The sequence below is a fragment of the Saccopteryx bilineata genome, chromosome 3 (assembly GCF_036850765.1).
Source record: "Saccopteryx bilineata isolate mSacBil1 chromosome 3, mSacBil1_pri_phased_curated, whole genome shotgun sequence".
NCBI lineage: Eukaryota > Metazoa > Chordata > Mammalia > Chiroptera > Emballonuridae > Saccopteryx > Saccopteryx bilineata.
Window position 1 is genome coordinate 276950332 of NC_089492.1, and position 18343 is coordinate 276968674.

An 18343-nucleotide genomic window follows, 5' to 3' on the forward strand; every position below is an offset into this window, starting at 1 on the left:
GACCTCGGGGTCTCGAACCTGGATCTTCCACATCCCAGTTCAACGCTCTATCCATTGCGCCACCACTTGGTCAGGCCTGAATGTTTATCAGTGAGGCTGACCCAGTGATCCTCAGACTGTGTTCCGTGGAGCCCCAGGTTCCTCCGAGGTAGCCGAGGAGCTGGTGTGGGTGTTGGATGAGGCTGGGAGGCCTGTGGGTGGGCTGTTCCCTGGCAGCCCCCACAGTTTCTTTTATATTGGGCTTAGCAAAGACTCTTTTTGGAGAGACTGTTCCTGTGCTCTCTAGCCTGGAGCATCCTGGGTCACGTGGTGCTGCCCAGTCTCCCTGACAGATGTTCCTCTCTCCCTGCTACCCAGGGACCCCAGGAACTAATCCCCATGGCAGAGGGCACAGAGGGCTTAGTGCTGGAGAAATCAGGCACCACATCTGCCAGCCAGCCCCTGGGGGAGCCTGGGTGAAGCCTGCGCCTCAGAGCCCAGGAAGCCATTTTTACCCCCTGGAACGCGGGGGATTCCGAGAGGCACTAGCTGGACAGCCATGGTGGGGCCTGAATAGCCCTGTCCTTCCTGAGCCTTCCAGAAGAGGGTGAGTTGGGGCTAAGCACCTTGGGGGTCTACAGGTTGACCAACTCTCCCAGGTGGGACTGAGGAATTGGGGATGTTCAGTGCTAAAGTCGGGACAGACCTGGGCAGACCTGGACAGCTGGTCACCCTCGCAGGTTTTCTGAGCTGGCCTCTCCGCGATGTGGGGCTTTATGCAGGGGAGGGGATGCTTTGCCCCCTTTTATCCCAGCATCTCTGTCCCCTTCCTTTTTCCAGCATCCTAAGATCTCCTTGCCTTCATTCTTCTGACTGAATTTCTCACTCCCCGTGTCTCCTGGGCTATAGACCTGAATCCTCAACGAGCTGGAATCTTCCACACCTTGGAGAGAATGAAGACCCAGGTGAGGAATAGCCCCACAGAGGCTTGTTTTCAATATTAGCCGGATCACCCCACGGCACCTTCATCATCGTCACCATTTCTAGAGTGTGTACCACTGGCCAGGAAGCTTCGTGCTTTATACGTATTGACTCACTGAGCTCTCAAAACAAACCAGAAACTGCTCCTTTTCCTTTTCACATTTCCAGGCCTCTGACCCAAGTGCCCCTAACTCATCTCCAGCTCCCTGTTCAACAATGGTTTCCTTCCCGTTGTCCCCGCTCCGAGGCTGGGCTCATGCTTACTTTGGAGCCCCGAGCTCTGTGTCCATGATCTGTTCACATCTGTCTCCAGAGAAATTACTACAGCAACACTCACTATTGACTGGTGAACAGCTGTCCAGGGGCCCTGCACGCATCATCTCGTTCACCCTCACCTAAATTCTGTGGGGCGTGGGAGCAAAGGTCATTCCTATTACGGAAACTCAAAAAGGTGATGTCATTTGTTCAAAGCTAGTAAGGTCAGAACCAGAATCAAGTCGTGCTTTCCCTGGGCCCAGAGACCCATGTCTGAATGCTCCACCACTCTGCTGGCTCCATAGGGCACAGATGTTGACCAAAGGCACTGTGCCTGAGGGTGTAGAACTGCGCCCAGCACAGAGTTCATCCTTGGAGATTGTTTCTGAATGTAACTGGACAAAGAGGGCTGGCCCAGAGTAAGAGAGAGAGAGAGAGAGAGAGAGAGAGAGAGAGAGAAAGGAGGGGAGGGTCTGTGGACTGGAGACCACCCCGGGAAGGAGCTGGGGGAGCTGTGGTATGGGTGGGGTTTGGGTGAGCCTGGCTCTTCTTGAGTCCTTCCTCTGCCAGTGTTTTCTAGCTGGGAAGGGAGAGAAGAGAGATTCCTAATGGCTGTTGCCAGTCAAAATGTGAGCAGCTGGTGAGCGGCTTAGAGGTTAAATACTGGCTGTACCTTTCGGTCTGTTGGAATAAATCCTGATATTGGAGACAGAAATGAGATGAGGCTGGGCCTCAGAGGAGGGCAGAGATCCCGGCCACAGGCAGCAGGTGGGGTGTGCACAGCACAGAGCTAGACTCCCAGCTCCATCATTTGCCACGCATGACCTCAACAAGTCATTTAATGTCGCCGCATTTCACTCTTCACCTGGACATGTTATGCCAGAGGTGCCTGTTATGGGAGATCAGGCAGTCCTCCCACCAGGGTGCCCTCACTGGCCCTGTCCCCCATGGCCCCTTGCCCATGCTCAGAGGGGAGCTCCTTCCAATCCCCTCAACAAGCCTGCCACAATGTCAGAGAGCCTCCTTTCACAAGGCACAATCTTGTGTCTGGTGTCACCCCTCTGACACCCAGGTACAGACAACCGAATTTCTTGAGATCTTTCATGGCCTCAAAGACTAAGGTATTGCTTGCATGCAATAAAATCCACTCTTCTTTGGTGTACAGTTGTATGAATTATGACCACCACCATATCAATATACAGAACAGTCCCATCACCTCCCCAAGTCTCCCTTTGGATTTTGTAGTCTGCTGCATCCATACCCCAGGCAGCCACTGAGTTGTTTTCTGTCCCCATAGTTTTGCCTTTTCCAGAATGCTACAATGAAATGATATAGGCTGCAGCCTTTGAGTCTGGCCTCCTTCACTGAGCACACTGCATTTGGGAGTCATCCACGTCATTGCGTTTATCGGTAGTGCGTTGTTCTACTTTGCGGAGTGGTGTTCTGTTGTATGGAAGCACCATAGTTCGTCTATTCACTCACCAGTTGAAAGACACTTGGGTTGTTTCCAATCTTTGAAAATTATGAATAAAGAATGGCTTCAGTGTGAACTCTCAATTCCAGAGCAGGAAAATACTTCTGAAATCAAATAAGATTTCCAGATGTTAAAGTAAACCCTTTATGAGTAGCCCAGCCCTCTCCAACAGCTGAAGACACGGAGGCCCCAAGACAAGCAAGGACTGGTCCGGAGTTGCAACTGACTGAGGAAACAGGGCTGAGATCTGAGCCTAAATCTTTCAACTTGCAGGACAATGTAAAGTTCTGAGAACCTGCCAGTGCCAGATGGAGTGCCAGGTGTTGGCACTCCATAAAAGCCAGGAAGGAATGATTCTGGTGCCAGAGACGCTCGCCACCTAGCGGGAAGCCCGACAAAGATGCCAGCAGTAACCAGCGCAGGTTACGGTGACAATGCAATAATGGGCTGCCTGGAGAGCAACGGGCTGTGCACAGAGAGGAGAGGCCCTAGGTTCTGCCTGGGGGAGAGGGAGAAGGCTCCACAGTTGCACTTAACTTTTAAGGGAGGAACGCAAGTCGGTTGAGTGGAAAAGAACAGCCTTTCCTTGAGGAAAGAGGAACGGCAGGTGCAAAGGCACAGAGGGGAACAATGCAGGGTGTGGGTGCATAAAGATGGGAGGGGAGGAAGAGAGGCAGGAATAGGTCCCTGGAGTTGATTGGGGTTGGATCACAGAAAGCCTCTCTGGCCAGACTGTTTCCTGTAGGACAGCACTTGGCACACAGTAAGTGACCGACCCTGTCTGTGGAGGAGTGTGAAGGATTGGGCAGAGAGGGATGGAATAGAAACTCAGTTTTTGTATGAAAGTATAAAACTCTATATTTAGAACCTCTGTGAAAATAATTTCTTTTTTTTTGTGGCAGAGACAGAGTCAGAGAGAGGTTACAGACAGACAAAAAGGGGGAGAGATGAGAAACATCAATTCTTCATTGTGATTCCTTAGTTGTTCATTGATTGATTTCTCATATGTGCCTTGACTATGGGGCTACAGCAGACTGAGTAACCCCTTGCTCAAGCCAAGGACCTTGGACTCAAGCTGGTGAGCCTTGCTCAAACCAGATGAGCCCACGCTCAAGCTGGCGACCTCGGGGTCTCAAACCTGGGTCCTCCACGTCCCAGTCCAACGTTCTATCTACTGCACCACCACCTGGTCAGGTGAAAAGAATTTCTTAAAGCACACTCAATACACCACACACACACCAAGAGCAACCAATAAAGACAGTGTTGATAAATTTGACTGGCAACAATCAAAACCAACACAAAAGCCCTCTCTTCAACAATACTAATAGGTCTTCCAATGTGTCAGACAAGATGTGCTTTATATATTTTAACTCATTTAATCCTTACACATTTATAAGCTGAGTGCTATTATCGCCTCTATTTTTACAGGTGAGGAATCAGAAACACAGAGAGGTTAACTGACTTTCTTAAGGTCACACAACAAGGAAGTGGTTGAACTGAGATTCAAAATCAGGCAATCTGGCCACAGATTCACCACTACACTATTTGCAACTAAAGTTATCATAAACACAATGCAAAAAGACAAGCCATAAGCAAGAGTATCTACAACTTATAAGAGCTCTAAATGAAAAAAATCGAATAGAAAAAAAAACAGGCAAAAGATAAAAATAATTCACTCACAGAAATGAGAACCCAACGTATACAGTAAACACATGAAAAGGTGTCCAACCTTTGTAGTAATCAAGAAAAGGCAAGTTAAAAGTAGCCATGAGAATCACAGGTGACGGGAGTGAAACTGGAACAACTTTGGAGAGCACTGGATGGAATCCGGTTAAGCCGAAGATGGCCATACTTTCCCACCCAGAAATTTCACTCCTAGGCACAGCGCTCCCATCTCAAATGCATAAAATAGTCCCGTTTTTTAAGGCAGCCTGGCCCAACTCCATGCTCTATTACACTATGAAGTATATTCATACAACAGCCTACTCTACTCTATATATAGAAGAGTAGAAGTTGAAAGGAATAATCCAGAACTACATGTGTCAAATCGGGGGAAAAAAAGCAAGTTGCAGGAGGATAACACAGTGGGATATCATTTATATAAGCTCAAAAGTGTGCAAAACAATACCACCTGCTCTTTATAGATGCATAAACACAGTTAAAGCATGAAAGCATGCGTGATGATAAACACCAAGATTGGAATGGGTGTTTCATTTGCAGGGAGGGGAAGGATATTTAAATTACAAAGGGTACATACACAACTCTGCTTAGAATGTTTTGTTTTCATCCCTTCATTCATTTAAAAAATATTTATTAGGGCCTGTGACATGCCAGGGACTACTCTAGGCACCGGGACTACCACAGAGAATAAAACCACTGGGGTAAAACCAGAGGCCATGGAGGAGAGAAAGTGAAGCGGTCCCTTCTGTGGAGAACTCAGCCTCTATTAGGCAGATCAGCTAAGCTAACAGTAGCTGAACAACTGCTGTACTAGAGAGAGCTGGACGGGCATCATAACGAAGGCTTGTTCCAAGTGCCTTGGAGGGGACCCGGGTGAAGGGCGTTGTGGAGGGTTTCGTGGAGAAGGTGGCATTCGAGTTGGTCTTAGATATATCACTCAGTACAGAGGAGAGAGGGAGCACGCCTAGTAGAAGGAACAGGCTGTGCAAAGGCACAGAGGTGCAGAGGTACACACATGGCAGAGCTGTTGAATGGGTCCTACTGGGGAGGACATTGGTTTCACAGGTGTGGAATTTACCTCAAGCTGTAGATGTCACGGTGTCTGGGTGAACCTAAAGCATAGGCGGGGCCGGGGTAGGGGTCCCTCTCTCTCTTCCCTCTGGCTGACCCCCTAGGGGCTGTGTCCTGTGTCCTCCTTCCCCCCTCCAGGCTGGCTGGCGGCCCTGCCTGCTGAAGGTGAGAAAGAAGTGGCTCTTCCCTGCGTCCTGCGGCGTCTTCTTCCTGCTCTCTGTGCTCATGACTGGCTGCTTCCTGTGGCAGTATTACCTCCCCAAGCTGAAGACCGGTGAGTGCCAAAACACCCATGACTGTCCCCCTACCCCCACGAGTGGGTCCGCGTGGACTTTGAGCTGCCACTCCTGGTCCGAGGGTTTATAGGGACTATCAAAAGATTTAGACTCAGAAGCTCTGCCTCCGCTGAGACCTCAACTCTTACTGTGTGTCTTTGCGCCAGTCTGTGCCTTGAGTCCTTGCGTATAAAATGAGGACCCTAATGGCACCCGCAAACCTTCTGGCTTCACCCAAAGTGATTTATTCTTTCTCATGAGCCTGTGGGCTGGCTGGCAGTTCTGCAGCTGGTCTGACCTGAGTTTTCTCCAATACAGCAGGCAAGTCAGCTGGGAGGGCTGGGTCTCTCCTACCATTGTGCACTCTCACTCTCAAGGCTGCTATCCTAGGCTTGTCCAGGAGGGGGTAGTATTCCAAGGCAGCAAAAACCCATTAAGGCTTAATTTTGTAAGGCCCAGGATCAAGGATCAATTCCGAGTCATATTTTTGGCCAAGGCTAGTCATAAAAACAGCCAGAGTCAAGAGGTGGGAGGAGCTAAAAGAATGCATGGTGATGTGAACCCCCAGTCTTGTCTCAGTTCTGGGTAGACTCGGGAAGCAGGGGACAGATTTAAAAAGGGTGAGCTCTGCAGGGTGCTTGTACCCTTACCACTCCACACTGTCCTCAGAGGTCTGGGGGCCGCTGGGATGGCCTCCCAGCTGAATCCTGCTGTGCCAAGGCTGTCACCTTCTCCCCTGATGTCCCTAGGAAGCCATACGGCCAGACCAAAGCTCAATGAAACTCAAGTTCGCCATGTCTAGATGCATGGCTCTGGTGATAGAATGAGTTGTCTTTGCAGTTTAGGCCTGAAGCCTAAGTGGGGCCCCAAGTCCATCTCTCTAACCAAGCATATAATCAGAACTGGGGAGAGAGGCAGACAGACACACATGGCTGAACCTGCCCCAAGGAGCTGGAACTTGTCTAAGTCTCCTGATCACATGTAGGGAGGAAGCTGGTTGTGCGAGAGAGAAGGGCTGCCACCAGGAACTGGGGCCTGATTGGTATCATGACGGTCAAGCAGCAGATGGCGCACGTGGAACTGTCACTTCTCCTTTGCGAATACTCTGCGCTTTGCCCTTTGATACCCATGGCTGGTCTCTGCACCCTGGTATCTCCTGGTGAGGCTGTTGCCAGCTAGCTGGGAGACTTGGCCCCAAGGTATGGCTCTGTCCTTTGCTGCCACCTTCCCATCTCCTCTAATGACCCCTAGACTCCTATCCTGATCTCTGTCCCCTTCTCACCATGAGATGTTCCCTGCAGGTTCCTCGGGACCAGAAGCGATCTCTTCCCCTGTGAGGATGTGTCCCCAGCACCCTGAGCCGGTGCCCCTAGCCCACCCCCTCCCCGTGTTGAAGGAGGCCCTGGAAAAGGTCAGTGATGCTGCAGGAGGGTGTGCGCTGGGCCTGGGTGATAGAGGGAGGGTGTGCTCTCTGCACGGGAAGTGGCATTCATCCATTTATGCATTCATCCTGTTATTTTTGAGCACCAACTCTGAGCTGGACACCAGGCACAGGGCAGGAAGAAGATACTGTCCTGTTCTTTAGAAGAAGCTACTACTAGTCCGGGAGTGAGGGAACAGTCAAGACAATAAACATTTATGACACAGGGGTAAGAGTGAGGACAGAGAAAGTTTAGGGGACTGTGGGGTCACAAAGGAACTGACTTTGGGGTCAGGGAAGGCTTCTGGATGAAGTGTGTCTATGCTGAGATGTGAACAATGGGAGATACCCAGCTGATTGATGTGCATGTGGATAGGAAGGAAGCTTAGGGGAGTGAAGGGTGTGCTCCAGATAGGGGGAACAGCATGTGCCAAGATCCAGAGTCAGCAGACTAGGTACGAGGTACTAAAAGAGAACTATGAGGAAATTCAGTCTGGTGGGGTAGAGGGAGGAGAAAGATGAGATTAGAGAGAATGACAGAGCCACAGAGGCCACAGCAAAATAATTTACAACATAACTTTTACTAGTGAGGATGGTTAAGGTAGAGGGGGTGATCAGCTAGCTCTAATCTGTGCCAGTCAGACCCCACCCACTTGGGTTACTCACCTTCAGAGACACGCAGACAAATGAAACATGATCAGAAGTGTCTGAGCAGCAGCGTGGTGGGAGGATTGGAAACTGTCTTCTACATAAGAGAAGGCGCAGGCCAGTGCAGAGAAATACTCTGTGAATCATTGTCTGTGGAGGGGGAAACTGAGATTCGGAGAGGCAAAGCTAGTACAGGGGTGAAGCTACAGGTAGACAGAGCTCAATTCAGGAGATGAAAAATCACTCGGCAAAGTGATCGGCAGTTAATTAAGAACTAGCATGGGGTTCTAACTGATTCCACTAACCATTTAGCCACTTGGGCAAGTCACTTCATATCTCATAGACTCAGTTTTCTCATCTGTAAAATGGGGAGAAATTAGCACTGACTTATTATGTGGATTAAATGAGACAATGTATGAAAATCACTCTCTGTACTTTCCCTGCACATTTTAAGTGTCCAGTATATGTTAGCTGTTGTCATCATCATTACACTTCATTATGGTATGAGGTATTTTCAATAAATGTTCAAAGAGAACTCAGGGGCCTTCTAGAAATAGTGAATTCTCCAACATGAAAGGGTCAGACTAAGCCTATTGGAGGTTTTCTAGGGCATCAGACAAGGAAGGGTTTGACTAGATCAGTAGTTTTGTCCCCTCCCTCCTCCTATGTTTTGCCAAGGAAATGCTTCTTTGAACAGAACTCTCATGAGGAAGCCCCACATAGAAAACAGATTCTAGGGAAGTGGTTCTGATAGCAGCCGGGGCCCGGTTTCTAGGCTCACTGGGCTCCCCTCCAGCAACGGGGGCTAGGAGAACGGAAGGCAGTGTGCTGTGTACAGGGTGTGGTGTAGAAATGGGCAGGGTGTGCAGATGACCAGGGGGTGCGTCTCTGCACCCACCCTCTGAGCCTCCTGCTCTTCTCCCCCAAGGTGGACAGGATCCTGCGCCAGGCACTGTCGGCCCCAGGGCTGGCTGCCATGTCTGCAGTTGTCATCCACAATGACACCGTGCTCTGGACTGGAAACTTCGGGAAGAAGAATGGCTCAGACCCGGCTTCTGGGCCCCCCAATGAGTACACCATGTACCGGTCAGCCAGGCGACTTCCAGGGTCCTGTGTGTGTGTGTGGGGGGGGTGAGGGATGGAAGGACAGAGAGGACCTAGAAGGTAGAGAGACTCCAGAGCATTATGACTAGAGGGCCCAAGCTGCCAGGGCCCTTTACTAAGTCCTGAAAATTTTATAGATGAGGAGACTGAGGTCCAGAGAGAACCAGTGAGTGCCCAACATCACATCACAGGGGTTGACAGGTCAGGAAGGAATTCCTTCTGGAGACCCCTTAGTCCCAAACCTCCTCAACTAGAGGAGACTCCCTGGTGTCCCATCCCTCCCTCACTTCCATGTGCCACAATGGAACTGGAAACAGTGCCTGGGCTCTTGCCCCAGGTCCCTGTCAACTGGCAGCAGTGGCCCAGCTGGAAGCCACAGGGAACATTCTGCTGCACACCCAGAGTCTCCCCTCCTCGGTGCCGCCTGCAGGATCCTTAAAGCTCACAATGCAAAGTGAGCACATTTGCTCCCAGAAATACTGTGAGGATTATAGGACTTCCATTCACACTGCACCTGCTATGGGCCAAGTACAGGACAAAAATGATACTTTCTGTCACTTGTTACACACTTACTGCCTGCCAGGTATGTTGCCAAACACTTTACATGCACAGTTTTTTCAATCCTTTCTACAATTTGTGGAACAGACAAGGAAACCAAATTACAGAAAGTCTAGTACTTGCCCAAGACCCCTCGGCCAGTGAGAGCCAGAGTGACCCCGACCAGGTCTGTCCATCAGTGGGAAGGGCTCGGGGGAGACGGGCCAGGTGCTCCAGAGTCTCCATCCATCCCAGCCCCACTGTCTCTGGCATATTCTCAAGCATCCCAAAGCCAGTTCTACAGAGGCTGGTGAATTTCCATCTGAGACATTGAATAAGGTGGACTCAGGACTTTCCTAGAACAACAGAAAGTTGGAGGCTGGGGTTCAGGGCAGTAGAGATGGGTTGTGGGGCCGACAGGATACCTTCTATAGTATAGAATTTATACCCTTGTGCTCCCAACACTGTTCAGGATCTCAAGTGTCTCCAAGATCTTCCCAGTCCTCATGCTGTACCGCCTGTGGGAGGAGGGCATCGTAGCCTCTCTAGACGACCCTCTGGAGAGGTATGCCAGCACCTTCACCATTAGTAACCCTCTGGGCATGGCATCAGCCCCTAAACAACACAGCCTGATGGATGGGCTGGAGGAGGTGGGCCCAGCCCCAAGGCCTTCACCCGTCACCCTCCGAAGGATGGCCAGCCAGCTCTCAGGTGAGTGGTTCTGAATTTATCTGGGTCCCAAACATTCCAGGGGGGGAAACTGAGGAGCAGATTCTCCTCCAGCCAGGCTAGGCTCACTCTCTGCTCTGCCTACTGAACTGGTCGTAGCTCCCTCTCACCCTCCCTGGGCAGTGGGCCGGGGTAGGAAGATCTGGGGAGGCAAAAGCTGAGGTGAAGCCTGAGAATTTAGATCAAGTGGACAAATCAAGATCAGTGGGTAGGTCAAAAGCAAGTTGACAGGTCAAGATCTGCTTATTAGGTCAAGAGCAAGTCAACAAAGTCAATACTTGTACACAATTTTCTTATGAAGACCTAATTTCCCTTGACATATAAAAATCATGTGCAAATCAATACAAAGACCAGCAACCCGACAGAAAAATGGGTCAAGGATGGAAACAGAATAGACTGTTCACAAAAAAGAAACTATACATGGCTCTTAAGAATATTAAAAAATATTAAAAGATGCTCAACCTCATTCATAACAAAATAAATGCAAATTAAAACTTCTGAGGAACATGTTCCTGCTCTCAGACCGGCAAAGACCCAAATGATGGGTGTACTGAGTGGGTGGGGTCATAATGAAATAGGCTCTCTTAAATGTTAGTGCTGGGAATTTGAGTTGGTGCAACTTGTAGGGAGGGCGCTAGGCAATATCTGTAATGATTAATAATATATATATACATATATACTTTAACTTATTATTTACGCTTCTAGGAAATTCTCTTATAGATGTATACTCACACATGTGTGTGGTAAGGAGGTATGTAATAGCAAAAAGATAAAAACAACCTAAATATCTATAAATAGGGGGCTTAATTAATAAACTATGACACAGTTATGCAATCAAATACTCTGTAGACCCTTATAAGAGTAATAATATTCTTTATGTATTGAGATAGAATAAAGTAGCCCTGGCCAGTTGGCTCAGTGGTAGGGCATCGGCCTGCCATTTGGATGTACTGGGTTTGATTTCTGGCTGGAGGGCACACAGAAGTGATCGTTTGCTTCTCCACCCCTCCCCCTTGGCATTCTCTCTCTCTCTCTCTCTCTCTCTCTCTCTCTCTCTCCTTCTCTTCTTCCTCCTCCTCCTCCCACAGCCATGGCTTGATTGGTTCAAGTGCATTGGCCCTGGGCACTGAGGATGGCTCTGTGGAGCCTCCACTTCTGGCACTAAAAATAGCTCCGTTACGAGCATGGCCCCAGATAGGCAGAGCATTGGCCCCAGACCAGGGTTGCCAGGTGGATCCTGACCGGGACACATGTGGCAGTCTATCTCCCCTCTTATCACTTGGAAAAGAAGAAAAAAAGAAAAATAGAATAAGCTACAATGTTAAGTGGGAAAAAAAGCTCAGCATATATTGTAGGCTACCATATGTATAAATAATACATATACATATAATACATATATATGGGTGTACATGCATGACTGTGTTGTACATATACAACACACATGTCATATATATATAGGTGTGTGTGTGTGTGTGTGTGTGTATAAAATCTTTGGAAGGAAACTAAAGAGATTGACACATTTGGTTGTATCCAGGGATGGGAACTCAGTGGCTAGGGAGAGGGTAGGAGAATAGTTTTTTATTGTATAACTATTGGTGTCTTTTGAATTTTGAATCATGTAAATGAATTACTTAGTAAAAATAAATTATGTAATAATAAAAGGAATAGTGGTGAGGCAATAAGCAATAAGCTAAGCTGAGGTCGTCATGATGGAAGGGCAGCAGTAGGCCTGGGTACTGGGCAGTAGTGAATCAGAACAGGCTGGATGCTGAGGGGTTGCTCTGAAAATTTCTGAAGGCACCTTCATTGGCCTTTATGCCTATCTGCCACCTGTGACTAAGGATTGGTTTAAAGAAGGGACGTGTGTGGGCAGGAGGGGGGCTATGCTGCCTGTGAAAGACCCAGCCAAGGGAGGAGAAGGCAGGCACCATGCACCTCACCCCAAAATGCCTTTTCTGCTCATATTTTCAGTCTTTGAGCTATCAACCCCAAAGGGTAGGACTCTTCTGAAAATGCCCACCATTGCATCATTTTACAAAGTGAGCTCAGGCCAGAGGTCTCAGTCAGTGGACATGGCTTGTGATCACTCCGTTAGCAGATGGTGAACCTGGGGCTCAGTGAGAGGATGGGGTGGCCTGGAATTCCTCCTAGCTGTGTGATCTTGGGCAGGCCACTTAAATTCTCTGAGTCTTGTTTTTCTCCTCTATGAAATGACTGTAGTTCTGGCTATTATGGGGGATTCAATGAGCTAATGAGTGCAAAGCACTTAGCAGAGTACCTGGCATGTGTGCAGGTACCTATCAATGTAGCTCTGGTTATTAGAGCCAGGGGTAGACCTAGGTTCAGTGGGGCCTGATGCATATATAATTTTGGGAGTCCTCTTTAAAAATATAATGCTATCAATTAAAAAATAGCGGCCATGCCAGAGAGAAACCCTGAGGCTTAATTCTGTGAGCCTCCTGTTAAATCCATCCCTGGTTATAATATGTCTCCAAGGCTCCCTCTAAGGGTATGTTGTGGATTGCTCTTCATCTGTACCCAGGAAACCCAGCACAGGCTCTCAAAGTGTTTGGTCAGTTTTAAAACATCCTACACGTCTCCTCTTAGTCCCAAAGGGTCCAACTAAGCACATAGCAGCTTGAGTAACTCTGTTCTAGGCTCTCAATGTCTTTTACGGTTGACCCCATCCTCATCCACAGCTTTCTCCCGTTTCTGGTGCTTTTCATCTATTCTCTTAAGTCTTGCAACACCTCACAGGGAAACCATGGCAGGTGCTTTAGCCCATTTAAAGGTAAGCAAATAGAGGCTGAGAGAGGTAAAGCACACGACCTGGGGTCACACAGTAAGAAGTGCTAGAGTCAGAATTTGGGACTCCATCCTCCAGTTGCTCAAGCCAGAGGCCGTGGAGTCGTCCTGATAGTTCTTACTCCTACACCCTCCACATCCTCTCTAGGAGCAAATTCTGTTGGCTCCACTCTCAAAACACAGAGTGGGGCAAAAGTAAGCTTTATAGGTGTGAGTGCGTGAAACACAGAGTTTATTCTTGTATTAGTTATTAATTATTGTATTATTTTCCATACAAACTGTAAGCCTACTCTTGCCCTATCCTGTATGTCCAGAATCCATCCACTCACCACCACCTCCACTGCTAGCACCCTAGTCCAAGCCATCATCATTTAAACATGGGTTTTTGTAAGTCTGCTTATAGGCTTCCCTGCTTCGGCCATTATCCCGAAACATCTGTATTCATGCAGCAGCCAGAGCAACCTTGATAAAATAAGTTGGATTACATCACTCCTCTGCTCAAAACTTGTGCAGTGGCCCCATCCTACTCAAAGAAGAAGCCAAGTCCTTTCAAGTAGCCTATCACACCCTATAGGATCTGGCACTCACACCCCCAATATTTCTCACCTCCAAAGTCTCCCCCATTCTCACTTCTCTCCAGCCACACTGTCTGTTTCATGCTATTCCTAAAACATGCCAAGACATTCCTGCCTCAGGACCTTTGCACTCGCTGTTCCTGCTGCCTTCTCCAGGTCTTACCTGCTTAAGGGTCACCTTCTCTGTGAGGCTATTCTCTGACTAAATTATTTTTCTCTGTAGTGTGAATATTTATTTGCTTGCTGTCTGTCCCCTCCACTAGAATGTAAACTCTACATTGGCAGGAACTTTGTTAACTACTGAATCCCCAGTACTCAGAACAGTCCTTGGCACAAACTAGGCTTAAAGTCTATTGCTGAGTGGATAAATGGAAAGATCCCCAACCCTGTGATCCTTCCCGTACTTCTCACATCTTATATAAAAGTCCAGTGGTTAGTGGAGCTAGTTCCACAAAGCTGTTTGGCCACTGACCTCAAGGACTTTATGGAATCAAACTTCTATAGTTGATGATAATTATTTTTTGAGCAGTTACTATGACCAGGCACCATGCTAAGCATTTTATTTTACTTAATCCTCACATCATTCCTATGATAGAGGAATATTTCATTCATATTATAGATGAGGGGACTGAGGCTTGACAGGTTAAGTGGCTTGCCCAGTGAAACACAAGCAGGATTAGAGTCCACACTAGACTATTTCTGTTTTTTAGGAGACTTTGTTGTTGTATTTTTCGACCCATGGAAGGTGGGGGGGGGTTCACCCAAAGGCCCACTATCCCATTCCCAGTTGGCCCAGCAGGTCTGACCACTGCTTCTCCCCAGGGCTGCCCAGAAGGCTCCGATCCACTTCACTGCTGTGGAGGGGTAGCACCCAGGAGGCCCTGAGCCTGCTCAAGGATGATGTGCTGGTAGCGGACCCGGGAACCAGGTGAGGAGTGTGCCTTGCTACTCTACCAATGTTAGAGACCTCCTGAGGAGACACATTGCCCCGGGATAGAGACTGCATCACCTCATCCTGGGTGGTCAGAGCCAGAAGAGACCTCGGGATCACTGGATACAACTCCTATTCCACAGCTGAACAGTCTGAGGCCCAGAGAGGGGTGGTTCAGCAAATCAGGTTCTGTTTGAATCTCGTGTTCTTTCCATTCCTCAACCCAACATTTATTGAGCACCTGCTCTGTGCCTGGAATGTGCTAACCTGAGATATAGCAATGAACAAATCCAGCCAGGTACTTCCTCGTGGAGTCTGCAGTCTTGTGAGCCAACAGTGAACTTTCTTATCAGTAAACAGATAAACAAGGTAAATACAGATTTTGTCAGGTGCCATAACGGAAATAAATGGGATACTGATGAGATAGGGAGTGGACAGCTGGGGTGGCCACTGAACACAAAGGCCAACTCTGGGAGCAGTGAGGCTGGACAGAGGACGGCTAGCACTCCCCTGCCTCAGAGGCACCCTTCCAGGCCTGTTAGCGTTTTTGTTTTTTGAAAGAGATGCCCCTTTTCAAATTTGCCCCTCTGCTTCTCCAAATGCTGAACCTCAGGCCCCACTTCCCTGAGGAAGAAAGGACCCAGGTAACGTTTAGGCATCTGAGTGCTGGAGTCCTCCTTTCAGCTCGGCCACTAACGTGCTGTGTGACCTTGGAGGAGGCGCTTTGCCTCTTGGGACCTCACTTTCCTCATCTGCGAAAAAGGGAGGTCGGGCTAGAGTTCAGGAATGCCTAAAAAGGTTTGTGGATTTTCATCTGTCCTTGTGCTTCCTAGAGGCACTATTTCAGAGATTCTGAAATTGCACCTCCTCTGGAAAAGAAGAGAGACCATTGGTGTCTGCCATGGCTGGGGGAAGGGAGGGGTGAAATCCTGCCTCCTGTTCCTTATGCTTAACAGGATCGCTATACTTACCCCACCCCCTCCCCCAGAACAGTCTAAGACTAGTTTTCCATTTGCTCAAATAAATCATACTAAAGTGTAAAACACTGATGAGATTTGTTTTACCACTTTCCCAGGTGCATTGCCCAGCCTAGCTTCCCCCCTCCCATTCCTGCTGTGTGACCCTGGGCAAGTCTCTGCCCCTCACTGGGCCTTTCCCTTTCCAGATGTGGAATTAGTGATCTCTGTAGTCTCTGCTGGGTCTGACCATCCGGGATGCAGTGAAGCAGGTTCCTTCTCTGACAGCCACCCACTCCAGTGAAACCTTGGTGGCATTTCAGACAGTCTGAGCAGGTGGGAAGGAGCTATTTAGCGCCTGGACATGTTCATTCTGGGCTGCATCCCAGTTTTCACCCCTCCCCTTCCAGGTGCCATTACAGTACCCTGGCCTTCTCACTTCTGGCCCATGTCCTGGCAGCCCACACGGCTCACGGTGACTACCAGCGCTGGATCTCGGAGAACGTGCTTGAGCCGCTGGGGATGGCAGACACTGGCTTCGACCTCACCCCTCTCGTGCGTGCCCGCTTGGCGGCGGGCTTCTACGGCAGCGGGCGGCCGGCACCGCTCTACGACTTGGGCTGGTACCGCCCGTCCGGCCAGATGTACTCCACCGCCACCGACCTGGCCAAGCTGGCCGTGGCGCTCCTGGGCAGTGGGCCCCAGAGGCTCCTGCGGCCCGACGTGGCCAAGACGCTGCTGGCGCCGCTGCTGTCCTGCCCCGGCGCCTACTTCGCCAACGAGACCGGCACACCTTGGGAGTTCCACGGGCAAAGGGGCTACCGCGTGGTCCGCAAGGACGGCGACTTGGACGGCTATGCGGCCACCTTCTCCCTGGTGCCGCCCCTGCACCTGGGCCTCGTGCTGCTGGTGGCCGGACCGCGGCCACCCGGACCCGACCTGGTGACGCAGGCCTACGATGTGCTCCTACCGGCCATGGAGATGGCCTTCCGGGAGGCTGAGCGCAGCCCCGCCCCGCCACCCAGCGCGCTCCCCTTTGCCGGCTACTTCACCTTCGCCAACCTGACTTTCTACGAGGTGCGCGCCGGGCCGGCAGGCGAACTGCGCCTGCGCCAGTTCGGGCCCCGCGTCGAGGCTCTGGTGCCGCCCGCGTTCCGTACGCTGGCGCTGCGCCACCTGCGCGGCCGCGTCTTTCAGCTGCACGTGGCCCGCGAGTTCCCGTGCGCGCTGCCGCTTGGCGACAGCTGGCTCTCCCTCGAGGCCCAGCACGGGCAGCTTGTCAACTTCTATCCCTTGGACCGCTACGGGCTGTCCCCGGGCTTTGATGTGCCGGGACTTAACACGTACCGGGTGTTGCGGCTGCTGCGCAAGCCGGTATTCAAGACCCAGTGACCTCCAGCGCTTTCTCTGCCTCGTCTGCCGCCTTTCCAACCTAGGGTTGGGAGGTGAGGCTACAGTGACATCTAACAGAGAACCTGTAGTTGACAAAACGAGGTCCAGCAGTGCTACTCAGGGTGTGGTCCCCAGACCACAGCTGGTTTGCGAACTGTTCCTTATCCGTGGGAGAGGAAGAGCAAAGTACAGAAACTTCAAGTAAAGCATTTAGAAACTTTAATAGCACACCAACAAAGTAAATACTTTTGCGTCTGTTGAGTCTAAGGCAAAATATAGGCTTAAAAAAAAACAACCTTATTGAGTGTCCCCAGAATAGTGTGAGGAAAGGGCCAGCCTCAGGGCTGGTTATGAAGAAAGAGGAGGAGGAAAAGGAAATTCTGCATATGACACTGAAGTTCTCTAGGGACTTAGAAAAGATATGCAGAGAGAGGATGCCATAGCTTTCTGAGAAGGGGATTTGGAAATCTAGGAAAACAGCCGATAGAACTCAGTTTCAGTGTAAAATATAGCTGGGTGTTACTCCAACCAGGCCACATTCAACTTGACCTTGAGCTCTTAAGACACCCCATCTCTGTGAGCCTCAGTGTCCACCATTGTAAAATGGGATAACAACCTAGTGTTGTGCTGGAGCCCGTTGTCTATTTTCAGGAATTTTGTGAACCAGTTATTAAATGCCATAATTAAAGATTAAGTTATATAGCCTGGCCTATGGTGACACAGTGGATAAAGCATCAAACTGAAATGTTGAGGTGGCCAGTTCCAAACCTTGGTCTTGTCCGGTCAAGGTACATACGGCAAGTAATGAACAACTGAAGTGAAGCAACTGTGAGTTCATACTTTTCGTCCCCATCCTCTCCACTCCTCTCCCTGCAAAATTAAGAAATAAAATCTTTTAAAAAGTTAAATTATATAAATTTACAATAGCATAAATTGTATTAAGACCACACTCAACATTAATCCAAGTCGATGTTCAGTGACTCATGTTGGTAGTTTGAAATTGGCCTTGGTGGGGGTATTTACACCATGGAAAATGGCAATTATTACAAATCAGGGCTTGATTTGTTTGTTGGTTGGTTGGTTTGTTTTGTGGATTGTTTAGACTTAAGAAAGTGATGGATAACACGTTAATGCAGATTACATTTGAAAGTGTGATGTGGAGAATAGCACAAAAAATTGAGGAAATACTCTTCTAGTATTTGAAACTAGTATCTGATTCAGTGAAGAAATCACACATTATGGAGGAATGAGTTAAGTTCCTTCATTGTTTCACTTTTATCTCACTCCTTAACCTAAACACGAATGTCAACCAATATTCATGAATTACACTTGGCGAGTTGGTTGATAAACACTCGACAGCACAAACACCCCTGGTAATAACCATCTCGGCATGTTTGTGAACAATCAGTGATTAGATGTGCATGGTGGTGGTGCCTAGAGGTGGCAGTCTCTATTAACTGCCCCTTCCCCAAGCCACCTCCCACTAAACTGTTCATCTAAAGACAAATAGCACACTGACTAGGTAACTACA

General features: G+C 49.2%; 1 protein-coding gene across 2 annotated transcripts; it reads left to right on the top strand.

The window, feature by feature from the left end:
* The first annotated feature begins 441 nt into the window (after positions 1 to 441).
* Positions 442 to 17720, top strand: LACTBL1 (lactamase beta like 1). 2 transcript variants are annotated; one of them, XM_066265137.1, is made up of 8 exons: positions 442 to 586; positions 820 to 944; positions 5579 to 5714; positions 7017 to 7126; positions 8712 to 8869; positions 9897 to 10135; positions 14356 to 14461; positions 15831 to 17720. In XM_066265137.1, the coding sequence occupies exons 2-8, from the start codon at positions 933 to 935 to the stop codon at positions 16810 to 16812; spliced, it is 1743 nt and encodes a 580-aa protein (XP_066121234.1). In that variant the 5' UTR covers positions 442 to 586; positions 820 to 932; the 3' UTR covers positions 16813 to 17720. The 2 variants fall into 2 exon arrangements, with proteins under 2 accessions (XP_066121234.1, XP_066121235.1); XM_066265138.1 differs by having other exon boundaries at positions 889 to 944.
* Positions 17721 to 18343: the final 623 nt, after the last annotated feature.

Bases quoted from the DNA above. Each gene is read 5' to 3' on its own strand.
- LACTBL1 (XM_066265137.1), top strand. The intron at 5,715-7,016 runs GTGAGTGCCAAA...TGTTCCCTGCAG, and splicing joins CCTCCCCAAGCTGAAGACCG to GTTCCTCGGGACCAGAAGCG. The intron at 14,462-15,830 runs GTGAGGAGTGTG...CTCCCCTTCCAG, and splicing joins GTAGCGGACCCGGGAACCAG to GTGCCATTACAGTACCCTGG.